General features: G+C 35.5%; 1 protein-coding gene across 1 annotated transcript in view; it reads left to right on the top strand.

The window, feature by feature from the left end:
• Positions 1-11,380, top strand: part of cand1 (cullin-associated and neddylation-dissociated 1) — a 32,211-nt gene extending 20,831 nt beyond the window's left edge. Inside the window, 13 exon segments of the mRNA XM_059325931.1 lie at positions 496-733; positions 817-1,005; positions 3,256-3,399; positions 4,258-4,393; positions 4,491-4,549; positions 4,551-4,604; positions 4,606-4,645; positions 5,117-5,140; positions 5,902-5,997; positions 6,875-7,044; positions 7,702-7,866; positions 8,925-9,032; positions 9,964-11,380. Of these exon segments, the coding sequence (XP_059181914.1) occupies positions 496-733; positions 817-1,005; positions 3,256-3,399; positions 4,258-4,393; positions 4,491-4,549; positions 4,551-4,604; positions 4,606-4,645; positions 5,117-5,140; positions 5,902-5,997; positions 6,875-7,044; positions 7,702-7,866; positions 8,925-9,032; positions 9,964-10,188 (1,648 nt within the window). The 3' untranslated portion in view covers positions 10,189-11,380.
• Positions 11,381-18,370: the final 6,990 nt, after the last annotated feature.

The following is an 18,370-nucleotide window of genomic DNA, read 5'->3' as shown; positions in this document are numbered from 1 at the left end:
TTTCATATCTTCATCTTTAGACAGAATATCCAGCATGCACTAATAACTGCTCCGTTCCACTCTTCTTGGTCCAGAGAAAACGACTTTTTAAGCCCAACTAATACAGCAACATTCAATATCAAACACTTTGGCTGCTCACATCTGGGATCATTTAAAGTTCTTTGCATTCAACTTGATCCAAAACAAATTTGGACATGAAACAAAGAATGCTTCTGTAAAAATGAACATATTAAACAAAAATACAACTTCACTTTTCAACTTTGGCAGATTAACAGTTTTTGTGCAGAAATATTAACAGAAGATAAAGTAATAAATGAGACATAACGACTCTGGTTAAAACAACATGCAGCTTTGATAATTAGAGGTTTGCAGCACATTAACCTGCTGAAATAACCAGAATACTGAAGCTCAGAGGCATCGACTGAGACAGAAGGGTGCAAACCTTCACCACAGACCTGCTCGCTGCTCGCTGACATTAGTTTCTCCCCCCCCCAGCTCTGCGGTGACCCCGGTGATGGTGGACGCCGTGCTGGCGGAGCTCCCTCCTCTGATCTCTGAGAGCGACATGCACGTGTCCCAGATGGCGCTGAGCTTCCTGTCCACGCTGGCGGTGACCCACCCGTCCTCTCTGGGCCAGCTGAGCGGAGGAAACATCCTGCAGCAGCTCATCGCGCTGGTTCGATCCCCGCTGCTGCAGGGAGGAGCGCTGGCCGCCATGCTGGACTTCTACCAGGTACACACACCTGGAGATAATCAATAATCAATAGAATGATCCTCTCAGGCTGCTCATGTCTTAATGGTTTAACGTGTCTCCAGGCTCTGGTGGCCACAGAGACTCCTGGTCTGGGCTACATGGACCTGCTGAGGATCCTGACGGGTCCCGTTTACTCCCAGAAGGCCGCGCTGCCTCATAAACAGGCGTACTGCTCCATCGCCAAGTGTGTCGCCGCTCTGACACGAGCCTGTCCCAACGAGGGCCCCGCCGTGGTCGGACAGTTCATCCAGGTACGCTCACCTGTCATAAACTCACCTGTTAGAAGACATAAACTCACCCGTTAGAAGACATAAACTCACCTGTTAGAAGACATAAACTCACCTGTTAGAAGACATAAACTCACCTGTTTAAAGAGATAAACTCACCTGTTAGAAGACATGAACTCACCTGTTAGAAGACATAAACTCACCTGTTAGAAGACATAAACTCACCTGTTAGAAGACATAAACTCACCTGTTAGAAGACATAAACTCACCTGTTAGAAGACATAAACTCACCTGTTAGAAGACATAAACTCACCTGTTAGAAGACATAAAGTCACCCGTTAGAAGACATAAAGTCACCTGTTAGAAGACATAAACTCACCTGTTTGAAGACATAAACTCACCTGTTAGAAGACATAAAGTCACCTGTTAGAAGACATAAAGTCACCTGTTAGAAGACATAAAGTCACCTGTTAGAAGACATAAAGTCACCTGTTAGAAGACATAAAGTCACCTGTTAGAAGACATAAAGTCACCTGTTAGAAGACATAAACTCACCTGTTTAAAGACATAAACTCACCCGTTAGAAGACATAAACTCACCCGTTAGAAGACATAAAGTCACCTGTTAGAAGACATAAACTCACCCGTTAGAAGACATAAACTCACCCGTTAGAAGACATAAACTCACCTGTTAGAAGACATAAACTCACCTGTTAGAAGACATAAACTCACCCGTTAGAAGACATAAACTCACCTGTTAGAAGACATAAACTCACCTGTTTAAAGACATAAACTCACCCGTTAGAAGACATAAACTCACCTGTTAGAAGACATAAAGTCACCTGTTAGAAGACATAAACTCACCCGTTAGAAGACATAAACTCACCTGTTAGAAGACATAAACTCACCTGTTAGAAGACATAAACTCACCCGTTAGAAGACATAAACTCACCTGTTAGAAGACATAAACTCACCCGTTAGAAGACATAAACTCACCTGTTAGAAGACATAAACTCACCCGTTAGAAGACATAAACTCACCTGTTAGAAGACATAAACTCACCTGTTAGAAGACAAACTCACCCGTTTAAAGACATAAACTCACCCGTCAGAAGACATAAACTCACCCGTTAGAAGACATAAACTCACCTGTTAGAAGACATAAACTCACCTGTTAGAAGACATAAACTCACCCGTTAGAAGACATAAACTCACCTGTTAGAAGACATAAACTCACCTGTTAGAAGACATAAACTCACCCGTTAGAAGACATAAACTTACCTGTTAGAAGACATAAACTCACCTGTTAGAAGACATAAACTCACCTGTTAGAAGACATGAACTCACCTGTTAGAAGACATAAACTCACCTGTTAGAAGACATAAACTCACCCGTTAGAAGACATAAACTCACCTGTTAGAAGACATAAACTCACCTGTTAGAAGACATAAACTCACCCGTTAGAAGACATAAACTCACCCGTTAGAAGACATAAACTCACCTGTTAGAAGACATGAACTCACCTGTTAGAAGACATGAACTCACCTGTTAGAAGACGCCACCGACTTCATCAAACACACCTGGGACCATATCAAGACTCAGGACTACAATGTAGTTTTATAATTGTAGTTTTTTGGACTACAATGTAGTTTTGTAATTGTAGTTTTTTGGACTACAATGTAGTTTTGTAATTGTAGTTTTTTGGACTACAATATAGTTTTATAATTGTAGTTCTTTGGACTACAATGTAGTTAAAATGTAGTTTTTATGTTGACAAAACGATGATGAAACATCATCAGGTGCTGATAAAATTATGTGAGATAAATTTGACTAAAATGGCCGTGAAATGTTGACTATAATCTATAAAATTAAATATACATTAAAAAAAAACAGTTTTCTTTGACTGAGATAAGAAAGAGATGAACAGAATTTAACTTGACTAAAGGACATTTTACACAGGACTAAATAAGAAACTAACAATAGGGTTCTTTATAGTTTGTGGTGACACATTTAGAGCTGATCACTCAGCAGCAACATTTGTTCCAGAAATAAAGTCGAAGTTATTTATAAAAACTACAGAACTTTCAGAAAACAATTGTTTGGCTTTAAATTTAGACTTTTTTTAACGGAGTTTGGTTAAACGTTGGTTTGTTGACGGTTAATTCTTTCCCATCTCGTTGGTTTACAGGACATGCCATATAATGATAAACATGTTGGAGCCAGTTTAAATAAAGTTTATATATTTATTGTTTTATTTTTGTTGTCCTGACCGACAGGACGTGAAGAACAGCCGCTCCACAGACTCCATCAGGCTTCTGGCTCTGCTGTCGCTGGGCGAGGTGGGACACCACGTGGACCTGAGCAGCCAGCCGGAGCTGAAGACCGTCATCCTGGACGCCTTCTCCTCCTCCAGCGAAGAGGTAACACAGGAAGTCACCTCCAACACCTTCACAATAAGAGCTTTTAACCAGTCGGGCTCACAGTCACCATGTGAATGATTCTTATGTTCGTCTTAGTTTTGTGGGTTTTGTTTCTTAATTTCTTTCCATTTTTCTGCTCATGTTGCAGCAGATATTATTGATTAGAACTCAAATGATTAGATAACTAATCTCTTATGTAATTTCTGGTATAAATGACAGAAAATTGAGAGAACTGTTTTGACAGTTAAATGAGTTTTCCAGCAGATATTTCAAACACGATCAGGTTCGAGCTGCTCGGATTTGCTGCTTTTATTTTTTTTAATTCAAAAGTAAAAGTAAAACATGAAATCTGAAGACAACATTGTGGGCATTAGGATTGTGAAAAACAACATTTTATATACTAAACAGTTTCAGGATGAATTATCATTATCAAGTAATTAAGTCTGTATTGTTTATTTTTTAAATTTCCGCTTCAAAATGGAATAAAAAAAAAATATTAATCTATTAACAGCGCCAATATTCATTATTGTGTGTATATAAATATAAAATATTTTTAAAATATATTTAAATTGAAAATTTGAAGTTTTACCTTATTTTTAAACAGAAAAATTGTGACATCAGCAAATTGAATTTCCTAAATAAATCAAAGAATGTTGCACAGATTTATTTGCAGCTTTACGATGTTTTTGCACCATTAAAGGAGGAAAGTTTGAATCACAACAAGCTGCTCTCTCTCTCTCTCTCTCTCTCTCTCTCTCTCTCTCTCTCTCTCTCTCTCTCTCTCTCTCTCTCTCTCTCTCTCTCTCTCTCTCTCTCTCTCTCTCTCTCTCTCTCTCTCTCTCTCTCTCTCTGTCTCAGGTGAAGTCTGCGGCCTCGTACGCTCTCGGCAGCATCGCGGTGGGGAACCTCCCCGAGTATTTGCCGTTCGTCCTGCAGGAGATCTCGTCCTCTAAGAGGCAGTACCTGCTGCTGCACTCGCTCAAAGAGATTATCAGTAAGAACAGCTCCAGCACTGACACACTCATACGTCTGTTAGTGTGTGTGTACCCTGGTTTTAATGTGTGTGTGTGCGTGTGTGTGTGTATTTGGAGGTTCGGCGTCGGTGTCCGGTCTGAAGCCGTACGTGGAGTCGGTCTGGTCTCTGCTGCTCAAAACACTGCGAGTGTCAGGAGGAAGGAACCAGGAACGTCGTGGCTGAATGTCTCGGGAAAACTGACGCTGATCGACCCCGAAACCCTGCTGCCCCCGCCCTCAAAGGATACCTGCTGTCAGGTAATCAATACTCTGATCAGTGATCAATAAACCCTGCTGCCCCGCCTCAAAGGATACCTGCTGTCAGGTAATCAATACTCTGATCAGTGATCAATAAACCTTGCTGCCCCGCCTCAAAGGATACCTGCTGTCAGGTAATCAATAGTCTGATCAGTGATCAATAAACCCTGCTGCCCCGCCTCAAAGGATACCTGCTGTCAGGTAATCAATACTCTGATCAGTGATCAATAAACCTTGCTGCCCCGCCTCAAAGGATACCTGCTGTCAGGTAATCAATAGTCTGATCAGTGATCAATAAACCTTGCTGCCCCGCCTCAAAGGATACCTGCTGTCAGGTAATCAGTATTCTGATCAGTGATCAATAAACCCTGCTGCCCCGCCTCAAAGGATACCTGCTGTCAGGTAATCAATACTCTGATCAGTGATCAATAAACCCTGCTGCCCTGCCTCAAAGGATACCTGCTGTCAGGTAATCAATACTCTGATCAGTGATCAATAAACCCTGCTGCCCTGCCTCAAAGGATACCTGCAGGTAATCAATACTCTGATCCATAACCAACAAAATCAATAATATGATCACGTAATCAGTAGTCTGATCCATAACCAACAAAATCAATAATCTGATCACATAATCGATAGTCTGAACAATAATCAACAGAATCAATAATCTGTCTGTTATTAATCAGACTATTGATTTAGTTGCTTATTGATCAATCAATAATCTGATCAATAAACAACCAAATCAATAATCTGATCACTTACCAACAAAATCAATAGTCTGATCAATAAACAGCAACAAAATCAAGAATCTGATCAATAATGAACAAAATCAGTAGTCTGATCAATAATTAACAAAATCAATAGTCTGATCAATAATTAACAAAATCAAAAGTCTGATCAATCATCAATATTTTAACCAGCTAATCGATCAATAAAGCTCTTATTGATACTTAAATTTTTCTCTTTTCTACCCGGTAACAGTGAGTCTTTGGCTGGGACAGAGTTTAAAAATCCAACCAATAGAAACATTGAACATTCTGATAAGTCCCGCCCCCTGTTCCTCCCAGCCAATCAAACTGCTTCTCTCTCCTCAACCTGCATCTCATTGGTTTACAGACTATATAAAGTGAATTAATGCATATTTACAGATGAAACAGCTGCAGGTCCTTGATAAATCATCTGATTATTGATATAAATATTGATTTATTGATTACTGATGTGTGTGTGTAGGTTCGTCGTACGCCAGGAGCTCCGTGGTGACGGCGGTGAAGTTCACCATCTCCGACCAGCCGCAGCCCATCGACCCTCTGCTGAAGAACTGCATAGGTAATCAATACATGTTATTGATCTTTTATCAGATAATCAGCTGTAAGAATGGTTTCCTGTTAATTTAATCCGATCGGTTTATTGATTATGAACCTAATCGTTTCATCTAAACTCTCTAATTTTTAACTAGAATATGAGTGTAAAAGGGAAAAAATATGGAAAATTCAAATGTATTTATTAGTTCAGATATGTTTTTCAGTTTAGGAATATGCTTGAATTTTAATGTTTCTCAAAAAATGTTAGATATTTTTTTAGCATAATCTGATGTTTTTTATCCACATAGTAACTAACTCATGTTAACAAAATCTTTCAATATTTAGAATTAAATATTCCAGTATTTGTTTGTTTCACTAGATGAAATAAGCAAAATTTAAAATGAATAAATACATTTAAAAAATACAAATATATCTGTATATAAAAAAATAAAAATTAATAAACAGATATATAAAAAACAAATAAAAAATTAAATGCAAATGCATAACTAAATTGTAATAAACAATATATAAATGTATATTTATTTGTAAATGAATAAATATAAAACTAAAACACTAATAAAATGTATGTATTAATAAATATTAATTAAAAAAAGAATTCATATATCAAATAATTCATATTGCAAGTTAACAAATATGAATATATACATAAACAAAAAATATATTTGTTAACAAATATGAATAAGAATAAATAAACAATTATGTATGAATTAAAAAAAAGAATAAAAATTCTGGAAAATAGCAGGAATTTAAATAATTAAATAAATCATAAAACACATTAATGGAAAAAAATACAAGAAATAAAGTTTCAACTGTTTCAAGTTTGATAAAGTATCTAAAAAATAATGAATAATTAAATAATAACTGTGTGTGTTTGTCTCCAGGCGACTTCCTGAAGACCCTGGAGGACCCCGACCTCAACGTGCGGCGTGTTGCCTTGGTAACGTTTAACTCGGCGGCCCACAACAAACCGAGTCTGATCCGAGAGCTGCTGGACTCGGTTCTCCCCCAACTCTACAACGAGACCAAGGTCCGCAAGGAGCTGATCCGGGAGGTGAGACCACCACAGGTTTACAGGGCGGAGAGGGGACCAGGACCTGGTTACAGGTTTACAGAACGGAGAGGGGACCGGGACCTGCTACAGGTTTACAGAACGGAGAGGGGACCGGGACCTGCTACAGGTTTACAGAACGGAGAGGGGACCAGGACCTGGTTACAGGTTTACAGGACTGAGAGGGGACCAGGACCTGGTTACAGGTTTACAGGGCGGAGAGGGGACCAGGACCTGGTTACATGTTTAGAGGATGGAGAGAGGACCAGGACCTGGTACAGGTTTACAGGGCGGAGAGGGGACCAGGACCTGTTACAGGTTTACATGGCGGAGAAGGGACCAGGACCTGGTAACAGGTTTACAGGACGGAGAAGGGACCAGGACCTGGTAACAGGTTTACAGGACTGAGAGGGGACCAGGACCTGGTTACAGGTTTACAGGGCGGAGAGGGGACCAGGACCTGCTCGAAGTTTACATGGCGGAGAGGGGACCAGGACCTGGTTACAGGTTTACAGGACAGAGAGGGGACCTGTTTACAGGGCGACGAGGGGACCGAGACCTGTTACACGTTTACAGGGTGGAGAGGGGACCAGGACCTGTTACAGGTTTACAGGGCGGAGAGGGGACCAGCTGAGGTCTGACCTGTATGTGTGTGTGCAGGTGGAGATGGGTCCCTTCAAACACACGGTGGACGACGGTCTGGACCTGAGGAAGGCTGCGTTCGAGTGTATGTACACTCTGCTGGACAGCTGTCTGGACCGGCTCGACATCTTCACCTTCCTGAACCACGTGGAGGACGGACTCAAGGACCACTACGACATCAAGGTCTGACCCCCCACCACCACCACAACAACAACAACAACACTAACACTATAATATTATTACTGTGATACCAGACACCTTTAAAAATATTGGTTATTTTGGAGTACAAGGTTTTTTAAATCAATAAAAATGTAATAAGAACTGGTATGAATAATGTTTTCAACAGATCAGAACATTCCTAGACAAAAAGTAAATATATCATTAAATATCATATATAATATTAATATTAAATATGAAATATAGATATAAAATGTAATAAAAATAACTAAACAAATACAGAAACAAATTGATAATAATTAAAAATGAATAATTAAACCAATAAAAAGAAATGGGAGATATAAAGAAAGGAAGTGATATTTATTTATTTATAAGACTGCATTTCCAAAACCCTACTACTACTATAAGTATTATTTATTTTATTATTTATGTATTTATTTAGTGTTGAAATGATATAGGACATAGTATTTTATTTTGTTTTATTAAATAAATAAACTAATGAATAATAAATAAATGTTTTAAAAAGAGAGAAAGTAGTTTATTCAAAAGTTAAACCATCAAATAAAACACATAAAAATGATGTGAAATTATTTCATAATGATAGAAATATAAATCGTAAAAAAAATGTATGTGAAACTTTTCATCATATAAATACATTAAAACATGTGAAATTCATAATAATTTAAATAGAAAAAAAGTGTGTGAAATTATTCATAATATAAATAGAAATGCATACTTTAAAAAAAACAACCATTCATAATAATATGAATATAAATGCATAAAAAAATGATGTGAAATTAATTCATTCTGATCATCAAAGAACTGCTTCAGTTTATATTTTTTCTTCAATGTGGATTTTGCTGATTTTCTTTGTCAAAGACAATAAACTGAATAACTTTCTGTATTTTTGGTCACATTAAAATAACATCTGAAGACTTGAAAACCCCTCAGAAATGTTTCACTGTTGACTGATTATTGTATTGATTGCAGGTTAATAAATGAACAATCAGACTCTTGTTGCTGATGAACTTTGTTCCTCTTGTTGTTGTTGTTGTTGTTTACAGATGCTGACCTTCCTGATGCTGGCTCGTCTCTCGTCTCTCTGTCCCAGCGCCGTCCTGCAGAGACTGGACAGACTGGTGGAGCCGCTGAGGGCCACCTGCACCACCAAGGTAACCACACACACACACACACACACACACACACACACACACACACACACACACACACACACTCAGATGTTTTGTTTTTTTTAATTGATTTTTTAATTTTTTTTTTGTTTCTTTTAATTTAAATTTTTGGGGTGGGTTATCTAATATTTTTTGTAAGTTTTGTTTATATTCTTATCTAATTTTGTTTTTGCTTTGATTATTTTCAGTTTTTTTTTAATTATTTTATTTTTATCCTATTTTTCATATTTTTTTCAGATGTTTGTTTAATTATTCTATTGTGCTATATTTAAAAAAAAATCTTTTTTGTGTTGGTATTTATCTAATTTTTTTTTCTTCTGTTTTTGGAAAAATATTTGTTTTGTTATGTTTTTCATAATTTTCTTCTTTTTTTAAAATACATTTTTCTGTGGTATTTTGTTTTTTTCTTTAATCCATTTTTTGTGACATTTTTCCTTTCTTTTTCTTGTTTTTTTTATATCATTTTTTGGTGATATTTTTTTTTTTTTATCCAATTTTTTTCAGCATCTTTTTTGTTATAAAACCTCTTTTTCCTTTAGTTTTTACTAATCCAATCCACTTTATTTATATAGCGTAATTTTAGCAAACACAAGGTTTCCAAAGTGCTGCACAAACAATAAATACATAACACAATACAAAGAGATGTAGAAAACAATAGAACAGTAAGATGCAATAAGATAAAATAAATTAAAAATGGGATAAAAATAAATAAAATAAAATGTAAAATGTACTGCCCGCACAAAACAAAATATGCATGAATACAATAAAAACAAAAAATCATAAAATCAACATAAAAACAACACTCTACGTGGTGTTAAAAGCCAACCCAGTCAGTGTTTTATTAGTATAATAATGTGTGTGTGTGTGTGTGTGTGTGTGTGTGTGTGTGTGTGTGTGTGTGTGTGTGTTTCAGGTGAAGGCGAACTCAGTGAAGCAGGAGTTTGAGAAGCAGGACGAGTTGAAGCGGTCGGCGATGCGAGCCGTCGTGGCGCTGCTGACGATCCCCGAAGCCGAGAAGTCGCCGCTGATGTCAGAGTTCCAGTCCCAGATCTCGTCCAATCAGGAGCTGGCGGCCATCTTTGACTCCATCCAGCGAGACTCGAGCTCCGCCAACATGGAGTCCATGGACACCAGCTAGAGACTCAGATCCCCACAATGCACCACGGCACCACCCCCCGACCCCCCAGACCCCCCCGCTGCTGGAGCGCTAACCCTGCAGCATGTTACCATGACAACACACACACACACACACACACACACACACGTAGTGACACACCCTCTCTTAGCGACCGGTCGTCCCATGATGCATTGCACTGAAATCAGCTGTTGGAAGAGAAAGACGGACACACGGACAAAAAGGACAAAAACAAAGAACAAAAAAAAAACAACAAAAAAAATCCAGAAAAATAAGTTCCATTCGAGGCTTGGAAGCTCCTCCCACTTCCTGTTTGTTTTCTAGCGGGGTCGTCTGATTGGCCGATCTCTCTGTTCATCATTCTTTCTTTTTTTAGTTTCTTTTCTTTTCTTATTCCACAAAGTTCCACAGGTACTGTACTGTAACCTGATTGGCCGCTGCTGAGTGACTGACAGTTGGCGTGTTATTAAAAAAAACAAAAAAAAAACTGACCAATGGGAAACGGCCTTTTGTTGCCTGAGGCTGCGGTGACCAATGGGAGAAGGGCTCGCTCTGTTTTTGCGGAAAATGACGTAGGCGACCAATAGGAGGCTTGGGTGGGCGGGGTTTTACCGTTTGTGGACCAATCAGCTTCTTTTGTTTCCCCCCCACCTGATTCAATAAGCCCCGCCCCCGGGGAGAGCTCATTGGACCAGGTCCAGCCCGGCCCGACCTGATTGGACGGCGCTCTGGTTGTAAAGATACAAAGTAACAAAGTTCTGAACGTTCCGTTTGTTCCCGTCAGGCAGACCGGATCAAACTGGTTCAGACCGGATCAGATCGGTTCAGACTGGTTTAGACCGGTTCACACTGATTCAGACTGGTTTAGACCAATCCGGTCTGGTTTAAACTGGTTCAGACCGGTTCAGTCCGGTCTGGTCGGGGCTGGTTTTTGTTTTCCTGTCTCTCTGGTGAAACTGGGTCCAGTCCGGTTCTGGTTTGATCCGGTTCTGTCCGGTCTGGTCGGGACAATCACTGTTTGTTTATCGCCCAATAAAAAATAAAAGCGGTCCATCTCTGCCTGCCTTCATCCGGCTGTCTGCTTCTTCTGCTTTCTTTCTGTTTGTTTCTTTAGACAAAATGTTTTGGTGCGTCTTCAGTATCGGTCAGTTTCTGACCACATTAAGAGGAAATTTGAATAAAAAGTTTGGAATCAGTCAATTTCTTATCTATATATAAAATAAATGTATTAAAATAAATACACAAACATCAGTACTGTGTGTTTAATATCAATTAAAAAATTAAAATTTAAAATTGCTAAATAGTCCTTTATGTTTCAGTCAACAGCTGAGCATTGAAGTATAGAATAAATAAAATAAAAAGCAAAGTAGTTATATACAATTACAGTAATTTACGTTGCTGAACATTTAATAAAGAACAAATGAAAAAAATTTAAAATAAAAACAACTACTGTGAAGGTTCTCAGGAGGCTGATTACTTAAATTATTATATTTATTATTTAAGAACATTTCAAATTATTATACTACAAATTAACACTCAGACTCTAGATCATGTATTAAAAATAAATATAAAGAAATATTGTATGTCTAAATATGAATATTGTACTCTTCAGAATCCCAACAAAAAAATAGCTAAATAAACATCTCTACTGTGTTGATTTTTCAACTTGCCTTATGAATAAAGAATTAAAGTTGCCATAAAATTAACAAATTAATAAAATAAAATACTGTACAGTGTTTAATATATATCTTATGTAATATTTATCTATATTTATTTATTATAAAAATAAAGCATCTGTATATATGCGTGGTCAAAATGAATTCAGCTGTTAAATAAAAGTAAAATATTTATCTGAAATCTAGTAAAGTCGAAGTATAAAGTAGAATAAAATAATAAAAATCTACTGAAGTACCAGAAACATTTAAAGTACGACTTTTCTTTGGAGTATAATTTATTAATTATATGTAATATATTTATATAATTATAATTATTTTACAGCAACAGGGGGAGCCAGAACACACACTGTAATACTTCAATATTAATATTTAATTTAATTTAATTTAATTTAATACTGTTAGAATCAACTTTTCTCCCTCAGTTCAGCTTCACAGGCTGTTCGTTTGTTTTTGCCTGACAGTCTGAACTCAGGGTCCATGAGCCCACTCACACACACACACACACACACACTGGTGAGAATCAAAATAAAAGTGATTAGAAGCTGCTCTCTGATTGGCTGATTCGTTGCTCGGCCGGTTGCCTAGCAACAGCAGCGGCTGATCAATGACGCTGTTTGAAGTTCAGATAATTAATTTATTAATTAATTCTGTCTTGATGAAACAACAAACACTGACAGATATTAATTACTGACAAAGAAAAAAAAAAATATAAAAACAAAATAATTATTTTATAAATATATAATCTAAATTATAATTATATTTTTAATTATTATACCAGAATAAAATAATAAAAATACAACTGACCATTTAAATAAAGAATAAATAAAAATAAATAGTGCTGTGTGTTTGGAGTCAGTTCATTGCTGATAATCTATACAGAGAATAAATTAATATTAATTTGCCTTGAATTAAAATAAAGAATAAAAATAATAAGCTGTATTAATGATAATTTAAATAAAGAATAAATTAAAATTAAATAAGAATGAACAGTGCTGAATGTTGAGTCAGTTCATTTTTGACCATAAGATAAAGAATGAATAAAAATTTAAAATAATTTTATTCCTGAGAGAAATAAATAAAAAAGAATGACTGCAAAGGTTCTCAGGAGGCTGATTTCTTTAATGAATTATTATATATTTATTATTTAAATTATTATATTAGAAATAAACACTCAGAAAGACTTAAAATATATATTAAAAATTATGCATTAAAATAACTGTTTATATTATTTTACCGTGTTCAGAATTCCTCTACTACTATTTAAATAAAAGCAAATATTTCAATAGTAAATTAGAATAAATAGTGCTGTATAATTAAAGTCAGTCGATTGCTGATAATCTATACAAAGAATAAATCAATATTTATTTGCCTTGTATAAAAGTAAATAAAAAATAAATAAAAAGCTGTATTTATGACCATTTAAATAAAGAAAACATTTATCTATTTTAAATCACTAAATAATCATCAGTACTGTTTACATAAAGAATAAATAAATAAAAATAATCAAATAAATTAATAATAATAATCAAATAGATAAATCAATGTTAGAACTGTATGTTCAGTATTAATTGTCTGCCAATCAAAATAAATAATAAATACATTAAAATAAAAACAACTGATTTTTCATTATCATTCAGTTGCTGGCTATCTTAATAAAAAATGAAAAATGAATAAGATAAATAAACATAAATACAGACTTTAATATCAGTTTGTCAGTTTCCATAATGATAAAATAAAAAATAAAATAAAAAGCTAGATATTGCTGCATATTTACTGTCAGTCCATTGATGACCATTTAAATAAAGAAAATGATAATAAATAAAAATTAAATGGTTAAATAATATCTGTGTCAATTTGTCTACCATGAAATTTAAGAATTAATGAATAAAATAAAAATAAATAATAATAATGATAATAATAATCAAATAGTACCTTATGTTCAATATCAGCCAAAAATAAATTCCATTTAAATAAAAAAATAGATCAAAATTAAATGAGAATAAATAGTAAAATAGTGCTGTTTGTTTACAGTCAGTTAGTTATTGATAATCTATACAAAGAATAAATTAATATTATTTTTGACTTGATTATAGTGAAAATAAAATTAAAAAGCTGTATTAATGACCATTTAAAAATTAAATGGTTAAATAATATCAGTGTTAATTTGTCTACAATGATAATTAAGAATTAATATATAAAATCAAATTATACATTTATATATATATATATATATATATACACACACTCATAACAACAATAATAAGCATTTTTTGCATGCAGTAATATAAACATCTGCAGCAGTGAAATGGGGAACACAGAACACACACACACACGCCCAGAGGAAGTGTGTGTGTGTGTGTGTGTGTGAGGAAGCTGTTGGGTGGAGGACTCTATTCTCGGTGTCTCTTCCTGTTTGGGTGTTTCCTCATAACGCTTCATCTGCCTCTAAACACTGAGTGTGTGTGTGTGTGTGTGTGTGTGTGTGTGTGTGTGTGTGTGTGTGTGTGACTCTGCAGAAACACTCCTCTCTCTCTGTTCTGAGACCTTTGACCTCTTAAATTTGATCAGAACTTCTCTCAGCCAATCAGAGACGAGAACACTGATGACATCATCAGCAACATGAAACCGTTTATTTTAAGAAATATTTAAATCTGACAGGAAGTAAAAGTCCTTTTAGAGTTAAAAACACCCTGAGGTGAAAGTTTCATCAGTGGGAACTTCTGTTTTCTGTCAAATGTTTAATTTTAGTCATTTTTTTGCAGAAACTGTGGTCATATTTTTTTATCTTTGTCATTTAACTTATTTTGCATCTATTTTTTGTCATTTTGCATCTTTAAGTGGTAATTTTATGTCTTTTATTGGTGGTTTTGTATCTATTTTCACAATTTTTCTCTGTCGTCTTTTTATATCAATTTTTACTCATTTTTGTCCTCGTCGTCTTTCTTTTTTTAATCTTTTTTTACTCATTTTGCATCATTCATTGGTGTTTAAAAAAAATATATATATTTTTTTATCTTTGTAGTTGTTTTACTAATAATTTTAATTTTAATTTATAATTTATTTATTTATTATAATTTATAATAATAATAATTTTACTAATAATAATTAAGTTTTACTAATTTTGCATCTGCTTTTAGTCATATGTTTATATGTTTATGTTTATTATTGGTGGTTCTGCATCTTTGCATCTGCATTTTTGTCTCTCTGGTTATTTACATCTATTTTTTGTGGTTGTGCATCTTATTTGGTGATATTGTGTCTATTTAAACTTATTTTGCATCTATTATAAGTCATTTTTGTCATTTATTGATTGTCTTGCATCTATTTTCATTTATTATTTGTCTCTGTGGTTGTTTTGCATCTATTTTAAGTAATTTTTTTGTATTTTTTTTTGCCATTTTGCATCTTTTTTTGATGGCTTTGCATTTATTTTCAGTCATTTTGTCAAGTCAGTCAAGTATAGTTTATTTGTCCCAACTTGGGCAATTTGTTTGCAGTCTAGGTGTATAAAATACATGAAAAAACAATACATTCCAACACACACACATACAACAGATCACAGCCTCATTATATATATATATCTAAAGATAAAACAAACAAAACAATAGTGCCACAGAAGGCAACTCCAGGTGAAGTATCAACCACATAAGTCCCCAACATCAACATCAGAACAGATCCTCCTAGCTTTCCTCACTACTTGCAATTTAAATTAACAATTCAAATCAACAAACTGAGTCCCCACAATCTAGCTAGCAACCTTCACAATGCCCTGTACGGCATTTTCATGTTTAATTCCAAGGTTACCATACCAGCAAATGATAGAAAATGAAATAACAGATTGGATAAAAGATCTGTAGAACAGAGTCATTAAGGTCTTATCAACTTGAAATGCAGCTAGTTTTCTTAAACAAAAAAGGCGCTGCTGGCCTTTCTTACATAGCGCTTCTGTGTTGAAATCAAATTTTAGTTTATTGTCAAAAAATGGTGCCAAGATACTTATAAGTGGTCACCACATCCACACTGCTCTGGAGGGCTGCTGGAGCATGCTGTCTATAATCAATACACATATCTTTAGTTTTGGTAACATTAGGTTGGAGAAAAGCATCTTTGCACCAACAAATAAAATAATTTACAATATGACCATGGCTGTCCTCTTTATCCTCGAGAAGGCCAACAATTACAGAATCATCCGCAAATTTAATAATGTGTCTGTTTACATGGTGGCTACGACCAGGGCCGGCTCTAGCCCGTTTGGTGCCCTAGGCCAGATCCATTTGTGTTGAACAGCTCCGCTTGCCGTTTCACAGAGGGAGGAACTCCCGTTTGTGTTTTCCCATGGTGCCAACCAGGCTAGATAATACAACTGTCTGTCTATATAATTATTCACTTACAAGTAAATTCGTAAAAGAAGCCCAGCTGGAGACGCTAACAAAGTTAGAGACAAGAGAGACAATGAAAGTGCAAACCATGCGAAAAATGTGCTTAACTGTGTTAAGCTAGCGTTGCTTTATTTCAACCTAGCTAGCACGCTAATACAAATGAAACATCTTCACACAAAAAGGCATTTAAAAAAAAGATTGGGACTTCTTCTCCTCCTCTTTTCTTCTCTTTCGATACTGCGAACCGGAGAGCTTTGACGGCCGTTTCATCTTGCAAAATATATCAAAACATAACGTGTTTGTCACTTGACGTGACCTGACCTCTGTGACAGCGGTCTGACCGTCTAAAGGGGGGCAAGGCAATGACCACACATCACGTGACTCAGCACCACAAGTGAGAAAATGTCATTGTTTATCTGTTTCTTTATTTTGTTAATATTTGTTATTTTCAAGACAGAACACGAAGTGAGGGTGACAATGGGCATTGACAATTATTATTGTTTTTTTGTTTTTTTCTCCCTCGAGGGTGACTGGCGGCGCCCCTCCAGCAGATGGCGCTCTAGGCGACCACCTATGTCGCCTACGCCTAGAGCCGGCCCTGGCTACGACAATCATCTGTATACAAGATGTACAAGAGAGGGGAGAGGACGCAGCCCTGGGGGACGCCGCTGGATGTGCTCAGCTCCTCTGACAGAGTTGTGTTTAGCCTCACTTTCTGAGTTCTGTTTGTGAGGAAATCAAGCACCCATCCTACAAGGCCTAAATCTAAACTAAAGCTGTCAATTAATTTCTCAACCAACATATGTGGCTGGATGGAGAAAGGAGAAATCAACAACTAGCAGCCTAGCATGAGTCTTATTGTTTTCAAGCTGTTTCAATACATAATTCAATAAAGTGAGTGAAGCATCTTGAACACCCCTCTTGGCCCTATAGGCAAACTGAAGAGGAACTAAAAGATGCTCTGTCCTAGTCAGGAGCCTTTTAATCAATGTCTCCAAAGACTTCATAACTAGAGAAGTTAAGGCCACGGGCCTGAAGTCATTTAAAGCCTTGGGGTGAGGACCTTTTTGTGTCTCTGTCATCATTTTATGTCTAATTTAACTCATTTTTCCTGTTAGTTGTCATTCATTTGTATCGATTTTACTTATTTTGCATCTGTTTTACGTCTTTTTTTGATGGTTTTGCATCTATATTCAGTTACTTTACGTCTCTGTGGGTGTTTTACATCTATTTTTAGTCATTGTGCTTCTGCTTTAAGTCATTTTGGGTCTTTTATTGGTAGTTTTGCATCTATTTTCACTATTTTTCTGTCTCTGTGGTTGTTTTGCAACTATTTTTTTTGCCATTCTGCATCTTTTATTGGTGGTTTTGCATCTATTTACAGTCTCTGTCGTCATTTAGAACCAATTTTTAGTCATTTTACATCTATTTATTGTCGTTATTTGTCTGTTTATAGTGATGTGGGTGGTTCTCTGTCTTTATTTTTAGTCGCTGTGTGTTTTTATTAGTCATCTGTCGTCTATAGTTGTTGTTGTTGTTGTTTTGGTTTATTTCCAGTCGTCTCTCTGAAGTTATTTCTCTCCTCTGTGATTGTTTTCGCTTCTATTAATAATCTAGTTTCTGTTTGTCGCTGCTGGTTTGATTCTTCAGTTGTTTTGTGGTTTCTCGTTGTCGTGTTGCATCACTTTTCTTCTCTTTGTAGAAACTTTACATCCTGATCAGCTGTTAGAATATTAATAGATTAATATATTATATAGAATATTAACAGATTAATATTCTATTCTAAATATTAATATATTATATTATATAGAATACTAACAGATTAATATTGGAAAAAGCAGAACTGCACACTTCTACTGCACAAAACACAGACGATAATAATAATAATAATGTATTTTTTGTCTCTCTCGTCGTTTTATATTTATTTTTTACTCATCTAGCATCTATCTACAGTTTTTTTTTACGTCTCTCTGTTGTTGTTTTACATTATTTTTAGTCATTGTGCAACTTTTATTGGTGGGTTTGCATCTTTCTTCAGTCATATTTTGTCTCTGTCGTCGTTTTGTATCTATTTTTTGTCATTTTGCATCTATTATTGGTGGTATTGTATCTATTTTCAATATTTATTTT

The sequence above is a fragment of the Centropristis striata genome, chromosome 22 (assembly GCF_030273125.1).
Source record: "Centropristis striata isolate RG_2023a ecotype Rhode Island chromosome 22, C.striata_1.0, whole genome shotgun sequence".
Taxonomy (NCBI): domain Eukaryota; kingdom Metazoa; phylum Chordata; class Actinopteri; order Perciformes; family Serranidae; genus Centropristis; species Centropristis striata.
Note: the sequence above shows the minus strand (reverse complement) of the source record. Positions and strands in the feature narration are given on the sequence as shown.